Source organism: Aptenodytes forsteri, unplaced genomic scaffold, assembly GCF_000699145.1.
Source record: "Aptenodytes forsteri isolate BGI_AS27 unplaced genomic scaffold, ASM69914v1 Scaffold139, whole genome shotgun sequence".
Taxonomy (NCBI): domain Eukaryota; kingdom Metazoa; phylum Chordata; class Aves; order Sphenisciformes; family Spheniscidae; genus Aptenodytes; species Aptenodytes forsteri.
In genome coordinates this window covers 1,146,772-1,168,802 of record NW_008794414.1, presented here as the reverse complement: position 1 = coordinate 1,168,802, position 22,031 = coordinate 1,146,772, and the positions used below count along the sequence as shown (strand labels likewise).

Genomic DNA, 22,031 nt, shown 5'->3' with positions numbered 1-22,031 from the left:
ACTAATTAACCAAAACTGATGAATTTTCAAGAAGCAGCATTATGCAGTTTTATTCAGCTAGTTTTGTTGGTTCAAGTCTTAGTTTTGGGCAACTTCCTGCTACAATGCTTTAAAAAGGGAATTACTTAAAATACCTGGTTTTTTTCCTTAACAACCAAAGAAATACAGAAATAAGTATTGGTTACCTTCATTTTCTGCCAGTAAAGCAGGTTTGGTGTTATATATGTCACTGTAAAAACTAAATAAAGTATTCACATCAATTGTGAACAATTTGTGCCAGCAAAAGTTAAAGCGTCAAAGAAACCTCTTTAAAATGCTAACAAATTTACTTACAAACACCTATATTTATTATTTCATAAATAGGCGCAACAGGTTCCATAAAAAAGATTAAATACAGACACAGTATGAAGAAACAATAATACATAGCCATATGTAAAGGTTATAATTTAGCTGTCTCCAATCTGTTTCTGCATCTAATAAAATATCAGGTAAGCATTTGGCAGTTTTATACATAAAAGGACTTAAATGACGTTTACTAACCAGTACACATAAAGTGATTTTCTTTAAAAAAAAGAAGCATTTTTTAGGCAGTACAAAATAAATGTGTTTGCTCTTTATCAACATTAGTTTTTTGTGTTTATTTCATGACACAAAGCCAATATTTTTAATTAATATCATTTGGGAATATTTTACTTTTTTTCTCCAAATACTTTGAAAATATAGAACTATTAGTCAGTTGTTTAAAAATGAAGTAAAAATATGAATGTTTGCCAATTTAACCCTTATTGTGAAATCAATAAACTGGAATGAGCCAGTTTCAATTACAATTAGCTACAAAAACATTCACATTTTATACTCTAGGAGAGTGTAACATAGATGCTATTTACAAACTTGCTATGACTGCTACATCAAGCCATTTAAAAAGTCTTTAGTAGTTTCATATAAACACCCATTATGAAAAACCAATGGAAAATCCAGGACTTTTTTCCGAGACATCTACAGTTGCTAAGGCAGTTACTATCGCAGCACTTCACAGCAAAAACCAACATAAAATCTGAATGGTCCAAGTTTCCTTCAGGGAAGAAGAAAAGCAATGTCCGTTAAAGGATCTCAGGGTAGGGGTGGAAAGAAGAAAGAAAGAGAAAAAATGGGGGGGGGGGGGAAGAAGCAAGACTATTTTTTCCAGAGTGGGTGACCCACAAGCTCAAATAGTCCTAAGTGCTTAGCAACTTGTATTTCCTAATAAAATGCAGAACTGCCTTGACTGCATAAAGCAATCCATGATGAAAAGACTTCCCTGCATTCCTCAGTGGAAAGGAGAGGTGTTTCAGATTTTCAGGTAAGGTAGAGTGCTTTGTCCCTCTGCATGCCCCTGTTCAAAGAGAAAAAGAACAAATGTGATTTTTTTTTAAATTTGTCAAATTTTTAGTCCTATTCTTCCGAAAAAACCCCCACAACCCTACTGCACGTCATTAATTCCAAGCATATCACTGAAGTACAGCTGCATTACCATGGTAATAATAAGAAAAATCCTAGTACCATAGTGGCATGTAGCAACCCGGAGACCACATCTGGCTCTAAACTACACAGGCCTGGGACATGGGTTCAAGCCCTGCTTTGGGATCACCTGCACTAGTGGGTTAGTAGCACTGACTATCCCTCTCTCACAAACCACATAGGTGCAGCTGAGGGTTTAGCACAGGTCTCAGAACGATACTCCATAAGCACCCTATATGATGTGGCCACTTTCCTTAGGGGGCAGGAGAGCTTAGTTACATGAACATGGGTGCCAGCCACTGATATCTCTGGTTTATGATATTTACTAGTACAGACATAGCCAAAATGAGTTAGGTTGGCAGGTTCAGGTAAGCATGTGCAAGGAAACACCAGAAGCTTCTGGCAGAGCCAACTAGACCAAGTCTCTACTGGAGACCAGGCTCTACAGGAGACCTTCCACCGATGCACTGTGTCTAGCACACTTTTACATTCAGTTCTTGCTCGGTTTCAGCTTCAACTGAAGCATATCAGTTCAGAGCAAAAAGGAGTCATTTACCAGTTTCTAATTCGGAACAGTCTGTAGAAGTCAGGAAAAAAAAAAATCATTTAAAGGAGAAGAAGCATCACTGATGGGGCTTGGTTCACACAGCAGAGATTTTCTGGGAGAGAGGCTTTACTCTCTATCTCCCTCTTCCTTGCCAAAACCAAGGCACCAGTTCTGTTCTTCCACAGCTTTATAGCTTACTTGGTTTGGAGGCTGGGAGCAGCACAGAGCGAGCTACGCTGCACTGGCAATTTATGCCAATGCTATAGCAGAGGTAGGTTAAATCCATGCACACAGATTCACAAAGGCATATCTACACAGGGTCTGCTCAGAGGAAGCTTCTGCTGATGGAAAGTTATGCCCAGTGGGCACCTAGAGGGCACTGCTGGCAATAATGTCACATTGCTTTTTCCAGACGAGACCAGGAGTCAAAGCCACAGGTGGCTATGGCCTGTTTGATGGAGGACAGACTATTCAGAGCTCAGTTTAAGTGGGTGTAAAAGTCTGTGGGCTGGGTAGGCTCCTACAAGGGCCTGCAGCACAGATCAAGACATTGTGGTGGTACAGCACAGAAGTGATACCGTTCTGCTGAACAAGTGGGCAAGTCATGGGGCAACAGTGATAGGTACGGGGGTAAGTGATGTTGCTGTGCAGACTAGTTAAAGTCTGCCTCAGTGTCAGCAGGTTCTAGTCAAGGTGTTATTCTGAACTAGTAACTAGAAAAAGATTTTTGTTCAGTTCTAGTTTGAGTTCCAGAAATACTTTAAAACAATAATGCAGGTGAAATTCTCAGTTTGAGTAAATGTAATGGGTGAAACTGCTCTTTAGTTCTGCTTTGTGTTCATTTGTCTGAGCTGGATTTGACACTTTGGTAGCAACCAAGAGCTTTTATCTACCTTTGCCTTGCGGATTCATGCCAAGGTCAAGGGGAGCTCAGGCTGGTGGGCATGTTCACAAGACACAACATCTATCATTTAAAACTCAAAAGATACCTTCTGTTCAAGAGTCTTAAATGTTTCCAGGAAATTCCTAGGACAGGAACATGGCTCAAAAAAAACCATGCTGCAGAGGAGTTGAGGGTTTGAAGGGGCTACTAATCTTATGGTAGGGGCACAGAGCTCCTACACGTATGGTGTTTTGTTTCTGGTTACAGTCATGTGATCTTCATGCCATTCCCTTCCACGTATCTTGTATCCCATGCATCACCCCTGCATCTCACTGATGTGGGTTTTCATGACCCAAACTAGTTGTTTTCACTGGCAGCAAGCTCTCCTCAGAAATGGAGTACTTGGAGAAAATAGTTCATGCCATTTGCCTCTCAAGCAGGAGGTAGTGATCTTAGCACTTCTTTCCTACACCTTCTCCCTAAGATTTCAGTTCTGATTTTCTAAGGAATGGAAGTTCTCTAAGACCAAAGTGTATATGCTGTGATAAGACAACAATGTCTAATAAATGTATGTATTGAAAACCTGTTCTCCCACAACAGTCTAACTGCTGAATAAATACAGTGCCATCACAGATGCACTTCTGAAATACTGTAGGGAAACAGGCAACAAAGCCGTTTCCAAATTCTTTATCAGATTCTTGTGTCATGAATGTTGCTCAACACAAGGTGGCATTCACTGGCTGCTTACCCATTACTGCAGTAGTCATTATTCCAGTCCACAGTCTGCGCTGGAGGATTTCTGCACCCTGAACGAACATACTCCATTGCTTGGGTAACAACTTGTGCAGCTGTTGATGTTGGATTGATGATATTCTGATAATCAGGCTGAAGAGTAAATCCCTAGAGGAGAAAGCAAGTACATTACAATGTGCGGAAACCAAGCAACAGGTTGGGTGCATTAAAAAAAAACAAACAGTGTGTACTGTGAAATGGTAGAATACTTCTTTTCCAGGTGTACTTTAGGTTATCAAACTTAAAATAGGAAAAAATGTGTATGTGCTTTCTAAGTTTTAAAGTCTTTCTTTGGTTTGAGAAATGAAATACTGCCAAATCGTTGTTAGCTATTAAACAGTCACAGGATGGAACTAAAAGGGACAGATCAAAACCAATTCAAAACCAAGAGAACGACTCAATCAGCACTGGGGCAAAAAGGTCTGTTTGCTCCTTAGAGCTTCCATTTAGATTAAATGTAAGGACACACACAAGTCGTTAATTCCCAGAATATGCAACAGAATCTTTTTGAAGGATGTAGGCAGCAGGTGGCTGACTGTTTTATTAGACTACACCTATTCACATATTGTTCTCAAAACCCTTTTTCTTCATTCAGTCACAAAGGGACCATCTGCTGCTTCTTTTATTTGTACTTCTCTCTCAACTAAACAGAAATTCAACCAAAGCTTTTTAACAGTTGTTGGACTAATGTAGTGAAAGTAGCACAGAATAACTTGCTTTTTGAAACCAAGAAGACGAGAAAAAAAAGTGGAAGTTACAAAGAGACATCTAACCCGCTCCCTGAAATATCTGTCATATGAAAAGTCATAATAATTTTTAGCTCTTTTGATATACGAGGATGTTTAAATGCTGTGTTTCAAAACCAGGAGAACAATTGAAATTTCAAGGCTAGTGTATCTGGTTCACCCTGTATAAATGTACATCATGTTCCTGTAAAGTTAGAAGAACTACATTGGGTAAAAGTAGGGGAATGCTGTACAAAAGCAATTGATGTCTGCTGAAAAAAACAGACCAAACTCCTTCCTGGGGCAAGGGCATACAATTCCCACTCAAGTTAACTGGATGTGTAGCTGCTAAACCAGAAACTGAACTTGAACCAAGATACCTAGTTTGAAAATCCACTCCTTCTGGCCAAAGTCCACATACAGAACAGATAGGATTAAAGCTCATAGTTTTTAGTTTTAAATTCTAGTGGATTATGTGTGATCTCTTCATATACACAGCCTTCATAAAGACAGAAATTTTGGGAAGAGCTGGTTTTTTTCTGCAGGTTTAACAACTCGGCCATGCTACCTTTAATCAAGATAAATGAATATTCTCAGTTTCTGCCTGGCCCCCTCCATCCCCAGAAATGAGCTTCCTTCAAATATAACATGCCACTTCCTTCTTCACATCCCTCTTTCTTGGTGCATTATACTCCATCTCTTCCCCGGAGATCCCGTAGGTGTTCTGCCCTGCCGTGCCTCTCGTGTACACTGTCACCTCCCTCCACTCATCCTGACCGCAGATTCCCGCCTAAGCTGTAAATGAGCGCAACTTTTTTCCATAATCTCTTCCATATGGAGAATATTCCAAGTCCCACCTCAGTACCTTAAATGCTCTCTGAAGCCTCACTTTGTCCCTGATGACTCCAAGAAACAGACCATTAGTAGTGGGCAAGTTCACGAGCTGAATTCAGCATCTAGTTGTCATGTAACACACACTGCTAATAAGGTAACATAAAACCCACCCGTGGTGGCTGTAACCCCCATGCTCTGTACACAGCCTTTTCACCAGGCTCTAAACCTGCACGTCAGGCTGCATAAACAACCCCCATGCCTGCAGCGGATCCAAAGGAAACTGTAATTGAGCAGACTTCCCAATGACTTTAATTGGAGTTTCGTGCAATTAGAAGGCAGAAAAATTGGGTTTGTATATCACCGTCATCATTTTTATACAAAACATCACCCATAAGGCCCTTCTAATTTAGCTGTAAGAGGAAACTAGCCACAGAAACACATCCTACCCTTAGGCACTCAGGTTTACCTTTGGCAGCAAAGCCCCTGAGCTTTCTCTTACCCATCTTCATGAAACAATCATATATACAACAAAAACACTATATGGGGCCAGTAGCTCCAGCAGTGCTTTAGCGAAGCATGCAAGTGAGCAGGCACAGGGACTCAAGGACTCATGCAGCAAGAAGAGACAGTTCCCCAAATAAGAGGAAGAGACCATCAGTGCAATATCTGTTCCATTTCTTCTGGACTTAGGACAAATAAATAGCTTAGATACAGGAGGATGGTCCTGTGGTTTAAATGCCAGCTTGGAACTGGGTGGGGACTTATTCTCATATTTCCTCAGGTTTTCTGTGTGACCACAGCCAGATTGCTTTGGCTTTCTTCCAGCGAAGCATGCGTGCATTTGCGCTTGGACTGAATTGATACCTCTTATGTTGAGGTTGGGACCACGAATCCGAACTTAACTCTCCTATCTGCAAAATAAAGGGTAACAACACTTTCATCTTGCACCTGGCAAGTCTGTTTAGTTTGTAACTGCCTGGGATTGGGGCCTGTTTCTTAGGATGTGCTCATGTGACAAATGTTAACGCGGTGCAGAAGTATCTGAGGCAGGCTCCAGCTCCAGAAGCAGACTGACCCGCGGGCCATACGGGCACACCCGTGGGCAGGGGCCAGCTCCGGGCTCTGCAGACGTGGTCTGAGCGCTGCCAAGAGGCAGCACCCAGCACCGGCCGGCACTGAGCCTGGTTGAGGGCTACTGGAATACCAGCAGCAAAAGTAGTAATGTGGGTGTTGGAAAGCATGCTTGTTAAGGCAAAGTAATTTAAGAAACCTGAACTCAATATGAAGGACTGATAAAGTACGGTGATGTTTAAAATGTAAACAATAATTACTTCAGCTTTTTCATCAACAGAAAAAACTCCGGAAATATAGATCTGTACAACAGAGGGACACAGCCTTGTACCAGGCTTGTAGTAAATATTTGTGTATTATTTATGTAAGCCCTTAACAAACAATGATGAAATAAAAAGTGCTCAGAAAATGAGTGCTTCGAGGTCTAATTAAACAATGTTGAATGTTTTTGCATTGTAATGCTCAAGAGAAAATCACCAACTGTTTTGCAACATGCCTAGAATTTTAAATTTCATTTTCTTGTTCCAGATTGAAATAAAAATAGGGAACTTGATAAAGATTAATTTGATGTCAGGAGGGACATTTGCTCTTTAATTAGATTTCTGTAGCCCTAGCAGTTTCGTTGTGCCACTGTAGCAAGTCCTAAAAAGCCTGCAGCAGAACTAAACAGTGATCCTCATCTCCACACTTTACTGGGAACTAATTTCATTTCCTGCCTGTCTGGAGAGGTATTTTCAACAGGCATCAATGTTTTTGTCTTCACAACTGATTTATTCATCAATCTCAATGTGATATTTTAAACCTTTAAATTACATCCAAATCCTAAAGCATCTGTTTATTACACAAGGAAATTGAAAATCTGTCTGTGTGATATCATACAAAGATTTTTCCTTAAGGTTATAAAGGAAGTTGACAGATATTAATGATTTTTTTTTTTTCTCTTGACCTCATTCGAAGACAAAGCATAACAAAAAAGGGGGAGAAATCTGGACAAATACAGCAGGTCCCTGAGTTTACTGTATATAATATATACCAGAAAAAATGAGGCTATTATTTTTGGCAGGCTATGCAATCATCTTGCTGTATACATTTATTTTCTAAAGGAAAAGAAATACCTAAAAGTAGACTGAAATGAGTTATTATTTAAAAAAAATAAAATAAAACAAAATGTGACATACATTAATCTTCTGCTTCTTTGTTATGCATACACTTGCAGCCATGGTTACTAGACATTAAGAATCAAGTTTTGCTTGCTCTACCTGTGAACCGAAGTGGGACAGAAATTTTAATGGGACTCACCATCCACCCAATGCTTGGGTGAAGGATTTTAAGCGGGAAGGAGATGCTTCCAGTAGGGCTACTTAAAAGGGTTCCTTAACAAGGACTGGGCATATTTGGGAGGGAGTGAATCCTTGGTCTCATCACTCTCCACACAAAACAGCGCAGTACAACAGGCTGGAGCGGGGGGTATGCTCGGAAAGAAGCACAAGTCTCTGAGTAGAGAAAGGAAAGAACGACTTTGCAAGATAAATCAGGTTGCAGCTTCAGACGCCGTTTTAGCCTGAACTTTGGAGAAATTGTGCTGATTTGAATGACAAGGGTTAAGATTCAGATCACCTGACCCTAACTAAGTAAAAATTAAACATCATGTCAAACCTAAGAAACAGACTGGAGAGAAGCAACTCTGTACCAGTTAAAAAAAAAAAAAAAAGTGATGAGATGCTCACATGAGCATTTAATGAAAGAAAAATCGCACTCTTCTAATCTACTGGGTTTCTTCCATGTGTCAAAAGTGGATGAAAGAAAAACTGCTACACAGTGGATTTAGACTTTAGCAAAGTAAGACTTTAACATGGCTCCTGTTAATAATATTTAAGAAAAATATAGTATATTTCAGAATTAGAAGTTAAATATCATCAAAATCAGGACCTAATTTAAATCTAAGTATTAGAATAGAACTAAATGGTCATTTTTTACAGTGTCAAGGATTAACACTGTAAACAAGCACCCCAAAGGTCTACAGTAGTGCCCATTATATAATTTATTCATTAACTGTTTTGGAACGGAAAGGAATAGAGACAAAATAGTTTACTTTGCAGAAGTTAAAAAAATATTTAGATAACTCAAACTAGAGAAGATTGTTTAAAAGAAATTAAAAAATATTTACTAATGCTAGGATATGAACAAAATGCTAATACCTAAATTTTACTTTGCCTTGTGCATTTCAGAATAATTTGGATGCATTGCATCAGCTGCATATTCCACAGAATTAATTGATTTTAAAAATAACAGAAATTGTGCAGTCACTGAGGATTTTTGGCTATCAACACTTCTGACCTTCTTGATGTTCTGTAGCTTTTGTGGACTCCTGGAGGAGACTGCCCTTCTCCAGCTGGCAGTCTCTCTCAGTTTGGCAGCTGCACGTGTGCAGGCAAGGGCTGCTGGAAGTGGAGGAGGATGTGCTCTTCCCTGCGGAGCTGATGAAGATCAGCTCATTGTCCTGGCAGCAGTGGGGGCAGAACTCTCTCCCCAGGTCAGCACTTCTTATCCGTCCCTCCTCGAAGTTACGCACAGAAGAGTTTGTGGATTTCATGCACAGTGGTTTTGGAGAACTGTGTTCCTGGCTGCCAGGACTGAAATCTGGATCTTTATGCGATTTTTCTTGGAGCTGGCAGTCCTTCAGACATAATGCAAGACAGTCTTTGATAAGAAACTATTCTCGTTCTCCTGGAGAAAATGAGTGACCAAATATCCCAGAGCCACAGCGCTAAAGCAGGGGATCTGTAGAGAGCAGGGATTCCCAGAGCCTGCCACTGTTGAGCGTCACACTAGTAAGCCACGAACTATTTCAAAGCTGGATGTTGGGAAAAAAAGGAAAAAAATAAGCACCCACCATCGGTGGGATCTGTGACTGCTGCTTCTAACATGTCTACAGCACAGCTGTCTGTCTGCAAGGTGGTGCCCATCCAGGTGAGTCTGTGAATGCCTGTGGTAGAAGACTGCTAGGAAGCTGTTGGCAGACTTACCCCTCTCGCCTATTAAGCTTCACACTGCAGGGTGACATGACTTCTTAAAGTGTATTAGTCTGTTTGGTATGAGTGGTGGTGATGTTTCTGAAAAGGAAAATGTCTCCTGTTGCAAGTCATGCTGTAGGGAGCGGGATGTTAATGAGTTTCTGTTCTTGCTCCTTACATAAATTGGATGCCCGCTGAAGTCTTTGGAAAAGGCTTAGGGTGGCCACACCTTTAGCATGGAGGAAATCAAGCAGCTGAGGGAAGAGGAACTGAGAAAAGAGGAAACAACTATTGCTTCTGCTTTATCAGACTACATATTCTCCCATTCTTCTTGGCTGTCTTTTTTTGAAGCGGAGTGGTCTGCGCCATGCTGCTGGGGACTGAACCTCATATCCAGAGTCCTCCTTCCCTCCTCACCATGGGCCAGACATACAGGGTGGTGCTATGCTTCTTCTTTGTCCTCATTGCTGTTGACTCTGTACTGCTGTCATTGTTTGGAGGGCTCATTTTTTTTCCACTATGTCTTTTCCTCCTTAGCATGCTCTGTGATCAGCAGAGTGATTGCTCAATTTCGAGCAAAGGGGAGGCAGAGTATTTTGACAACTGAGTCACAAGGAGGCCTTTACTTTCAAGTTATAGTTGAATTCTTGCTACATGGCTCCCGTTGGCCAGCCTGTCCTCTGAGTTCTAATGCAGCACGAAATCCTGGGGACAGTGTTTTCTAACATTTCTTGAGTATGTCTAGAAAGAGTCATACATAAGAGACTAGACAGGATATCACTGTTCTGCTCTGGCATGGCAAATCACGGTGTTGTTAGTACACCTGTCACCCTAAAATTTAACATACTTTTTGCTTTGTCTTTGCCAACATCACTCTTTAATGAAATGGATTCTATACTTAAACTCAATTCACAGACTGTAAGCTGTTGTGTGCTAATAAATAAATAAATAAATAAAATATTACAAATATTCCAAAGTGAAATTACATAGATTTTCCAGAGCTCAAAAGTTGCATTGCTTTGAAACAAAAGCAGGAGAGTAAGAAATATAAACCAGCTTGTAGATGTTCCACAGTGCTTAAAGAGAAATGTAGTTAAGATTGGCAGCGTAGCATTTCAACAGGTAATAAGCACCTGTCACCTTTAGTGAAGCTCAGAAATATCTCACCATAGTATCTTCATTTTAAGCATCAGCCTTTCTGACTAAGGAATATGAGTTGGTAAAAAGTATTTAAGCTAACCTTTCATGAGTTTAACAATGGAAAGCAGGAACACAGAGGTACAGCATTTTTTACTTTACTGTACTCATACTTAGTAAAGCAAAAGACTCATTATGGTATAGGTCTACATATTGACTTCTAGACACCTGTTTTCTACAACGTAGTGCCCTGTGTTTTCTCTCAAGCTAGAAATAACTCAGCTGCATGACACACATCTCACAGATGAGTGAAAGTACTCTCAAGCCATTGACGCACACACCATATGCTACAAGCGTGCAACTTGGTAAAATAAAACATCAGAAGATTCATATTATCCTACCCTTTTTGTAGTATGTAATCGTTTGGAATAATGCCTAAATGTTTGGATTCATACAATAATGATGATGTTGTATGTATACATATGTAAGTATCTAACATCTGCATTACATCTTTTGCTAGCCCCTACTGTACTGTTAATTCAATAAATAAAGACGGATTTTCAAATCTGTTCAGTAAATTATGCCTATCAATGATTCTGGAAAAGACATAAGGGGTTTGATCTTCTGTAGCTCTGCATTAGACAAGTAACGTACAAGTGACACTGAACCTGGCAAACAATCTGAACTTGGAAGACTGAATCACTTTGCAATAAAAACTCGCTGAAATATAACTATACAATCCCAACAGGCTGCTGTCACAGATGTTGTTTTTCGTGTTTGGTAAATGAACCAGGCTATTGCATTGAGTCTCTGTCCATTGCTTTGTCTCTCATTGCTCTGAGCCTTCAGGTTCAACCAGGATTGCATCAGGCTTAGGATCTCCAGACAGACCCTCCTGGCTCACCTGTCTAGGACTTCCTGTAGCTAATTCTTGCTGCTCAGGCTTGGGGTTAACTCCTGAGTTTCTCTGAGACTTGATATGGGCTCTCCCAGGACACTCACACCAGGATACTGGGTTTCTAACTAATAGGAAAATCTTCAGGAATACACGGCAGTAAAAGACTCCACATTTGTGGGGTCATAAGTCTGTTGAGTCTGTTTACTCTGATCGTGAAAAATAAACTGGGCTAGGAAGAAGTTGTAAACACTTCACAAACTTTCCTTCCTGTCTGATTACTCCAAATCACTCTTGAGACTAAGATCAAAGGCTCTGAAAAAATCCAGATCATCCTGAGCACACCTTGGTTTACCTTCTGAACAACTAAATTTATCAGTCCGGATTGCTTTCAACTCTTCTTTTTTTTTGTCCTGCTTTGGAAAATTTCTTTCCCTGTTAAATTGTTCTCCCAGCTGGAAGCTATGTTTTGTGTTTGGGTTTTCCCCTCTCTAAAGACCAATCTTGGGATGAAATGTTTCTGGCTTGGAAAGCAAATGCAAATGCCTTGTTAGCAAAGGTGAATTTATATAGAGATATTCAAAACATGCAGCAAGTTCATGACTATGTATTATCAACCAGAACTGACAAGTTTTGTGTATACAAATTTTGTAGATTCTTTCAATTCCATCCAAAAAAATTTTCATTCTAATGCTTCTTTGCAAAACAAGATCTTATTATTGATAGTCAGACCTCATCCAATACAAAAGGAAATTTTCCTTCCTGTCTGATTACTCCAAATCACTCTTGAGACTAAGATCAAAGGCTCTGAAAAAATCCAGATCATCCTGAGCACACCTTGGTTTACCTTCTGAACAACTAAATTTATCAGTCCGGATTGCTTTCAACTCTTCTTTTTTTTTGTCCTGCTTTGGAAAATTTCTTTCCCTGTTAAATTGTTCTCCCAGCTGGAAGCTATGTTTTGTGTTTGGGTTTTCCCCTCTCTAAAGACCAATCTTGGGATGAAATGTTTCTGGCTTGGAAAGCAAATGCAAATGCCTTGTTAGCAAAGGTGAATTTATATAGAGATATTCAAAACATGCAGCAAGTTCATGACTATGTATTATCAACCAGAACTGACAAGTTTTGTGTATACAAATTTTGTATTTTCTTTCAATTCCATCCAAAAAAATTTTCATTCTAATGCTTCTTTGCAAAACAAGATCTTATTATTGATAGTCAGACCTCATCCAATACAAAAGGAAATTTTCTCTCATGAAATCAGCAGAGTTAATCTGCTCTAACCCTCCATAGGTCCGGGCCCAAAAGTCACAATACTATGGTTGGCCTACATTTATTCAGAACTCCGAGGAAATGTTTTGAGAATCAACTATCTAGAACACTGAGAATGAAAAAAAAAAGCCACCATATTGGGATACTGGGGACAGCCCACTTATTTCCAGTAAAAAAAAGGTATGTCTATCTAGCAAAATGAAGTTATGAATGCAGCATAAACTAACATACTCATGTTCACTTAATCTAGCATGTTTAACACAACCTGTGTTGCTTCATGGTGCCTCTGATTGTTCCACGTCACAGTCAGCACAAGGATAACAGCACATGCTACAATCATAACTTTTTCTAGACGTGCCTGCCTTTTGTTTGTAAAATATGTCTCCCGAAGACTTAACATTTCACTTATATTTCAGGGTACTCCCAGATTTGTAGATGGCTCTACGGACACACTTCTATTTAAAGGATGCCTCCTGAATTTGTGGGGGAGACAGGGCTAGTGTTCAGAAGAATGTGATGAACATCGTTGCTAGCACAAACAGTTCCACCGAGGTTCCCCATCATCTAGGTAAATTCATTCATTTGCTCTTACCTTTGAAAGACTAAGTCCTCAGACTATACTACCACAGTTTTGGAACTCTGCAAAATTAAAGCTAATCCATGGCTCTACATCTCCCTCACTATGTCAAATTCTGGATGACTTTTTTTTTTTCTCAAAAAAAAACCATTTCCCCAGACAACTGAAAAGCTCAAACTTACTTGCTGCATTGTAGGTGAATGTAAAGCAGACTGGACCTGCATGGGTAACTGGTTTCCAATGGACTGCTGCATTGAAATCGGCTGGTGTTGCTGGATGTTGAGATGCTGGTGCAGAGGGGGGCTGATCAGGTGGCGGTGGGGCCCCAGCCATGTTTGCTATGGAAACAGTCACTGGCATTTGGTTGTTGGGCTTGGGCGCTATGTTCCTGGGGATATTGGCATGCATGGCAGTGATGTGAGGATTCATTCCTGGTTGTTGGTGGTAGTGGGAACTGAGGTACAGTGCAGAGTGAGCCTGGGCAGGCCCATGAAACACCGACTGCTTTGAATTCATCATCTGAGGTTGCGGGGAGGCTTTAACATCAACAGGTTCACTGTAGCTCTGTTGAGAAAAAACAAAAACCAGACAATACTTAGAAGCTACAAACTGCTGTTGTTCTCCCCCCTGAAGTCTCTTTAAGAGTCTCACTATGGGAAAACACAAATCTGGACCATCCAATCGTCCTTGACATGGAGTTTGGTTATTACACTAGACAAATAATTAATCCCTATTACCTTACACATTTCTCTTCAGCATTGTAAAAAAAGAATTTCGCCCCTCTGCTTCCTGGCCTAGGCTGACATTTTGTTTTTTCCAAACTTGGAACTGGCATCACTGACCTAATAACCTACACAACAAAGACAACCAAGCCTGTCACATTTGTTCACATAAGCAGCCATTACTATCATCATAAAATTTGATGGCCTAGTTGAAAACAGATTCAGGAGGGTGGGTTCCAGCAAAAGTCTGCAGTGATCTTTGACATGTCCCATTTTCCCATCTGCAAACCAGGGAGAAGAATTTCAATGTCCTTTACCATACACGTTGATAACTGCTAATAGTGCTTTATCAGTTAGCTAACATGATGAAGAGGCTTAACCCCATCCACAGTTGTTCTACTGCATTGAATAAATACGCTAGTTGCTGTGCTGATACCTTTACTTTGAAGTATTCTGTGCTGGGATGCTATCCACACCTGTATCAAACATTTCATGAACCATGCATTCAGAAAAATAAGAATATTCTGAATAATGTCACTTTTAGCAAAACTTCCTTTGTTAACCCAGTTCATAAAGTTCTGGAAATTCTGTTTAAAACTGATGTCTATATAAATGTTAGACTGAATCAGACACAGGGAAGATATCTTACTAAAGCTGGAAGAATACTGCATAGAATATTAGAAAATGCACAGATTTTCAAAAATGTTATGGTCTACCCTGATTTCTTAAAGCTGCTAATAATAAAAAATTTCCATTAATGAATGTGAATTTTAATAGTACTCTTTGTTCTAATATTTATAACTTGTTACATTTGATTTAAACTCAGTTTGTTAAGTTGTTTTCCATACCCTTATTTTCTTAGATCTTCTGAGTGCTAACTCTGTGTGCTCAAATAAATGACGAAAAAAAATTAAGAATTAAATCCCATAAGCTTATAGGTGGGAATCATAATTTGCAGTTAAGTCATACTGGGATTAATAGCCAGTGAAAGGTGAAACATGCTGGAAAAAAATGGCAGAAATGTCCCTCTGGAGAAAGAAGTCACTTTGTCAAAACAAGGGCTGAAAGATGCATATATGCCCTTATTCTGTGACCTCCATGTCATGTTTGCTCAGTTTACAAGTCAGAGTAAGTATCATGTTACTCTCAGCACTCCAGGGTCAGTGAAGTCTATTTGTATTCTTTCTGAAGGATGTACCATCACCAACAATCCGCTGACACGTGCATTACTGAAATTGCTTCATTATATGCGATGATAAAGATGAGGAAGATAACTTCATTTTCCCTAAGTATAACTGCAGTTCCATTAGCAAAAAAACCTCATTTTCTCCAGTAAACTAAGGGAAATTAAATGAATATGATAAAATGAATGTAAATCTCTGCCTCTGTGGATCTGCCTAGCTCTGCTCACATGTGGATGTACACATGTGCAATGTGTATCATATGCGTGTTTGCAGGATTCAGATACAGACATAAAAACCCACAGATAGTAAATGATAAAACCTGAAGGTAGGTGCAAAATCTGCCAGTTTCTTGGTATTGTTTTCAAAACACTGAACTAATGTTCATGACGACGTGAGAAATATTTTCCCCCTCTCTTCCCAGTTGTATTTGCAGGATACTTTTGTGAGCGTGGGAGCAAAGACTGGCAGGTTTGCTGAAATTTCAGAGATTCAAAAGGTTTACTAATTAGCAGCATGGTCAGGACCCTCCTCTTGAGTGTCCCGGGCTCTTTACACATTACAGGAGGTGTATGCTGGGTTCTTTCTTGAGACACTGGAAGTTTTACTGAGTGCATCGTCCCCTCATGAAAACACCTTGCCTTTCCATGATGTAGCTGGAAGGCTCCATCTGGTCCGAGAAGGGATAATTGCTCCTGAAGTGTCTAAAGGCAGATCGGTTAAACAATTCCTCCTGGTGAGGAGGTATCAAAAAGCCTTTGCGGCACTATTTGTGACATGCTGATATATACCTACATTTCATTTGTGACTACGAAGATGCTGCCATACACCTCTTTAACAAAGATACAGTGAACCATTTTAATTATTTGGTAATTCTGAGTTCACACATAAGTGGTGAATGCATGGCCCATACTGATAATATTACAGAGATATCGGATACTTAGTATCATTTAATACTTGAAATACCAAATTATGTTAAGAGGAATTGTACAGTCTCTGGCCAGAGACGAATAACACTTGCTTTACGTCTGAGAAGAGCGTCTGCAAAGTGATCAAAAGGGACTGTTCCAGCTGTCTCAAGCTATCAATCAGCTTTCTGTATGTTTCACTACCTCCTGATCCAGTGAAAAGCATGACCCTTCCATTTCAAACCAAGTATTTTGCTGTTACTTAGGACGCTTTAAATCATATGTGATCTGAAGCCAAATTGTCCAATATCAGTGTAAAACACATCAATATTATCAGTTACTGGGAATCTTGATAAATGAACCCATTAAATGCTGTTCTCTAGCATACTGCACTTTCAGCTTTTTCTAAGGCTGGGTCAGAAACCCAGATTTTGTAAGTGTTGCTGAAGCTAATGGAATAGGTGATGCCAAATATTTTGGCTTTGTTATGTTGCTTTATTGTCAAATATACCAAGAGGTCCGTATGATGCATAGGTCACACTATTATTTCAGGCACAATTACTGCTTTCACAGATTTGAATGGGCATTGCACTTGTCCAGTAGAGCATCAGACAGTCTTAGACAAGGACTTTTATTATGGGTAAAACTAGGAATTAAGAAAGAAGTGATTTGGTTAGCCAATATGGGCTTCAAGTGCACAGTCATGTTCCCTGACTTTGCATGTTGGAATTCAGTCAATTTATCAAAGGAGAAGAGTACAGAAATAATTAAAAAAAACCCCCAAACAACAAAAAACTCTTTAGTTAATTAATCTGCCCAAAACCAACACAGACAATTTACATGTCTCATTTTTGGCATGAATTATAGGATACAATTCATTTACATATATATGCAGTGGAGACCAAAATTACAAATCTGTATGCACAGAACATCAAACATTGAAGCCTAGTTTCTCCTACATGCGACAAGGTCTTCTACTAGACATGCAGTGAGAAAATCTTTTATCAGTACTATCAGAAGTATGGTGTTGTAGACCCACCACTAGAGGGTGACAGAATATTATATTTAGTTAATGGTAGGAAGTGGTATTGTACACATATATTAGTGAATATACACTAGGACCACGAACTAGCTTTTCTTGACAGTCCTTTATGCTCTTTGAGTGGCTTCTACTTGTTCTGCAGTTCAGGTCAAAACCTTATTCTAAATTTTTCAAGTTCTTCATAGGCTAGGAGTAGGGTTTCTTATGGACCTGCCTCTCCATCTCACATCATCATCTAATACTGTTGCCTAAATTAAAAAAAAATAATCAGAATGTGAAGACAAGGTAGGTTAGGCCAAGGCAATGGAATGCTACCGAAAATGTTTGACTGCCGTTTAGGCACAACACAAAACCACCTTTTTCTTTTCATGAGAATCTATTGTTTTACTGAAACATGAAGAAAAAGGGGGAAGAACATTTTGAAATCCCAACAGAAAGAGAATGAAAGTAGAAGAGAAATAGGGGAAAAAAGGAAACAAAATAAACAGTACTATAACTCTTATGATAATGAATATAATTATATTAATTAAAAGTACTGGTGCATCGCCCTCAGTCTACAAAACTATTCTACTCTTCCCCCCAGTTTTCACCAAACTCATGCCTTTCCTTCCTATTCTAGAGCAAAGCGAACTTTCCCATCCACCTTCTACTCCCCTATTGTGTGCCAAAACTCCTTATACATAACTGCCAAATTAAAGAATTAGATTAGGTTAAGGGGTTAAGCATTGCTCATCCAGTTGTGCTATTCTTTCCTGAGGAGAACTGCCCTGGGACTAATAGTCCTTCTTATCACAGACTGAATTCAGGCACAGGGGGTTGTCAGTTCCTTAGAGGAAAGTGGCACTGGGATTTCCCTCATCCCAAAACATCCAACCCACTCCTACAGTTGAGAAATGATTTTTGGTACAAACTTCCTGCTCAACCTAAGCGGTGTCACAGAAAACAGCAACAGTCTAGTGATGCCAGCCTGGCATCTCCGTGGCTTCCTTTGGGATATCATTTTACTTCCACTTTGAAAAGTCTATAGTTGCACTTTAAACCCTCACCTATAGATCTGGGTAACCAAACGGCTGTTGAAATCTACACATGGGTTTTGATTCCCTTTCTAACTTGTGGCTGCCTTCTGGCTATCATTGGATCTTCTAACCCCACTCCTGTTGGAACAGAAGCAACAGCCGTGTGATTGAAAGTAAAGCAAGGGCATGTTTTAACAAGGTGGTACTCTGAGGGCCTGATCCTTAGACTACTGAATTTAATGGAAAGTCTCCTTCTAACTTAAATGCAATTTGGATCAGAGCCCAACACTGTTACTTCAGTATTAACATCTGGATGTCCATTTCATTCTTCGTGAAAACCAAGTAGGACCTGGCTAACAGAGACTGAGAATCATTCCCAATTGATGAGCACTACTTTTGACCTGTGTTTCTTCAGAAGCATACCTATAAACTGCAAGTGCCTATACTTACTTCATTTTGCTTTTTTAACGTGTTAATGCAGTTATTGTTAGAAATGTTGCCAGCAAGTAGGACCATATAGATATATATACACACATATGTATATGAACATCTTCAATTTACATGCTGTATACATGCTTTATATTCAGTATTCTTATCTACTATAGCATATGATACCATAATATATGGGAATTAAAGAAATACTTTTGCAATAACGTCATTCTAGTAAGCAATGCTCAACTAATATTGCTCTTTGCAATATAAAATCAAAAAGTCAGTGTTGTCTCAAAGAAACCATAGCTGTTCAACTTAGAGATGATACCATAATATATGGGAATTAAAGAAATACTTTTGCAATAACGTCATTCTAGTAAGCAATGCTCAACTAATATTGCTCTTTGCAATATAAAATCAAAAAGTCAGTGTTGTCTCAAAGAAACCATAGCTGTTCAACTTAGAGAGAAAAATGTTTTTTTTTTCTCATTCTGTTGGTGTCACAAAAATAGTTAATGATCAAAATCTTTCAGCTGGAGCAATATAATTTCAGTCATTTACAGATCAGCCATTATCAAAGTACTTCTTTATTAACATCAGCAATTAATCTCCCCTTTATAGTAAAATATGCATAAGATTGCAGAACTGGTGCAGATTCAGTAAATGTTCTTGGTACTGTTGGATGCCTATGTGTCCTTTACATACATGCTGAGAGACCTCCTCAAGGGCAAAGACATGAGCCTTATGGCCGATATGGCCAGCATAAACTTTCTACCAATACAAACAGCTTTACTTCTGGCTAAACATAACCTATTCCAACCTCAGAAGATTTTTTTACATAGCCAGAATGGTTTAACATAATTTTATTTTAAATGAGAAACAGGTGCTTCCCTTTAAATAAGAAACAGAGGTTTGGCATCCTCTCTACATAGACAAGGCATATGTACTATGTGAGTTTCAAAGCCTAGAAAAGAGTTTAACTCAATTCAGGTTTTACATGAATATGTGTCAGAAAACTATGTAGTTGCCACACTGTCCCTTTTCATGACAGTGCCATGCGCACATCTAGTGACTGGTGTCCATCCTTGAGCCATGCTGAGGAATTCAACATTTTGTGGACTCTATGACCAGAATGAAGGTTACATTCAGGTAACAGCAGTGATTATGTCAGCTGGTACCAGAAAGGTCCAGGCTGTGCAGGCTGTGATCAAACTTAGGCAGGTCTGACTCAGCTTTAAAGGAGTTATCTCCAGTACCGTGACATTAAAGAGGTAGATAGAAGGAAATTGGCTGAATATTTATGCAGCTCCTACAAAGCTTACCTAAGCTTAAGTTTGCATCTGCTGTCTTTGTTGTCTCTTTGGTGGAAGGAACATCTTGAATTGTTTATTCCTTCTCTCAGCTTTTCTGTGTTCACATAATCCTGTCCGTTTTTAACGTTTTTGACATTTTAGGTCACTTCCAACCCCAAGCCTGTCCTTGAGAAGAATCCCTTCTTCTAGCCTACATGGGCTCAGCCATTTTATTAATACCCCTGTGAAGCTGTTTATGAGAGAATGACTTCTCTCCAGCAGTGATTTCTCTGTCCTGCTTAGCTCTTTAACTCTTTTAGAGATTTCTTTGACTTAACTCTGTTCACTCCGGTGGAGAAGTCATATGCATATTTGCAGTACAGCTGCCTTCCTACCTAAGTCACAAGAGGCTCTTAGCAAATGACGTTACGTATTTTGCTAATTCCAGTCACCTATTGCAATAACAACATCTGGGACTCTAGAGAGTTCAGACGCTTTTTGACACATTCTTGATGTTTCAGAACAAAGGAGTAAGCCATGGGTTGTCATCTGTAATTAGCCGAGGTGGCTCAGAAGAGCAACTTCAAATCTAAATATACATTTTGTCATCATCTACAGGGGATTGTCATGGATTCATTCAGGGTATGTAAGTAAAAATGGATATTTTATGAATGTAACCTGGGTACATGTGATAAAGGATATGCAACTTTAATTTGATACAAATGTTTTAATTCCCCAAATGGAAGCACTAAGCTAATAGTGAAATCTAGTTTTATTAACTCACTTCAAAACCAAACACAGTTCCTCTCCAGATCAAAATCTGGCTTCTCTCAAGCTCAAGACATTTCTGCCATTTTTGGCAGAAATTATGTGAGAGCATGTCTCAGTTTTTACACTGCTGAATGTAAAGCTTCACATGATTTAGCCTCAAATCGAATTCATGACATTAACTGAAATATAGTTTGCTCTACATTTTCAGCTGCAGTAGATAGTTGGTTTCCTTGCTAGCCAAGAAGATGGTTGGATTTGTGTTACTATCAGATTAAACAATTGTTTTATAAACATATATCTTCACTTACCAGATACTCTGATACATCACATACTTGCACGTACATAATTTTATTTATGATTCCTTGAAAATTTCTGACTATATCATAATAACTGCAGAAAGAAAGAAAGACCGAGGTATCACAGAAGCATGAAGTACCTGCTGTAAAAGCCTTACATTATAGTTTTCCCAGCTAGGGATTCCAATGTTTAATGGAAAAAAGTAAAAGCTGTATGTGCATGTCATCATTCTGTTTTTATTTTGTTATTGTTTTAAGGGAAATATTGCCAAATGCCTTGTAGCACTTCAATAGCTACAAAAAAACCCCCATCATACATCAAACATAACCATATTTTTTATTTATTCTTTCTATGATGCTTTCACTGAGAACAGCCTAAACTTTTTTATGAAATTCCAAAACATCTGCACGGACTGGGGCTAGATATAATATAGGAATCTGTTGTCTCAAAAAGTGGAAACCAGGTGCCTTTCTGCCAGCAGCAGAAGGGATGCTGCTCTCCTTGTATGCAATAGCCAACTGATTAAAGCACTGACCAGGAGACACGACAGTTCAGTTGCCTACTCTGTCAAGAGATATTCAGAATTTTATTTCCAAAAGAGATGTCCTAAACCCCAGCAGCTGCTTATTTCAGGGAGGAGTGAGCCAGGATGCCGTGCTCCCCTACATCTGAAGCTTGGCCACTCGCAGAAAAGAATGTGGGATTCACTGGGCCACAGAAAACAAATCCTGGGGATAGCAGACCTGCACATCTGCATTTACTTGGGAGTGGGGAGATGCACGATCTGAGAGACCTGACATATTTTTTGCCTTTTTATATGTTAGGCAAGTGTTCTAACCACATACACATATGAAATGGGAAACTAACACCAAGTTTACTGTTTGAGTTTTGGGGTTTGTTTTTTTTTTTTTAACATGGTCTCCATTTTGCTTTTTACAAGTAGCTCAAACTTTTTCATGTGTATTCACTGCAGTCTGAATTCTGCAGTGACTGCAGAGACTCGAATTCCTTAGGCTGTTCAATTGTATTACAATAGAAGCAGTGTAACAGATATTTTGGGTGCCTGGAAACTCTCTGGTTACAAACTGCTGTGCTAATGGCATTAAGGCAATACTAGTCTTACTAG

At 39.2% G+C, this 22,031-nt stretch overlaps 1 protein-coding gene across 1 annotated transcript in view; it reads right to left on the bottom strand.

Annotated features, from left to right (window-relative positions):
* Window positions 1-1,335: 1,335 nt before the first annotated feature.
* Window positions 1,336-22,031, bottom strand: part of TOX (thymocyte selection associated high mobility group box) — a 230,972-nt gene continuing 210,276 nt past the window's right edge. The window contains 4 exon segments of the mRNA XM_009289269.2: window positions 1,336-1,372; window positions 3,676-3,827; window positions 13,427-13,553; window positions 13,555-13,808. Of these exon segments, the coding sequence (XP_009287544.1) occupies window positions 1,336-1,372; window positions 3,676-3,827; window positions 13,427-13,553; window positions 13,555-13,808 (570 nt within the window).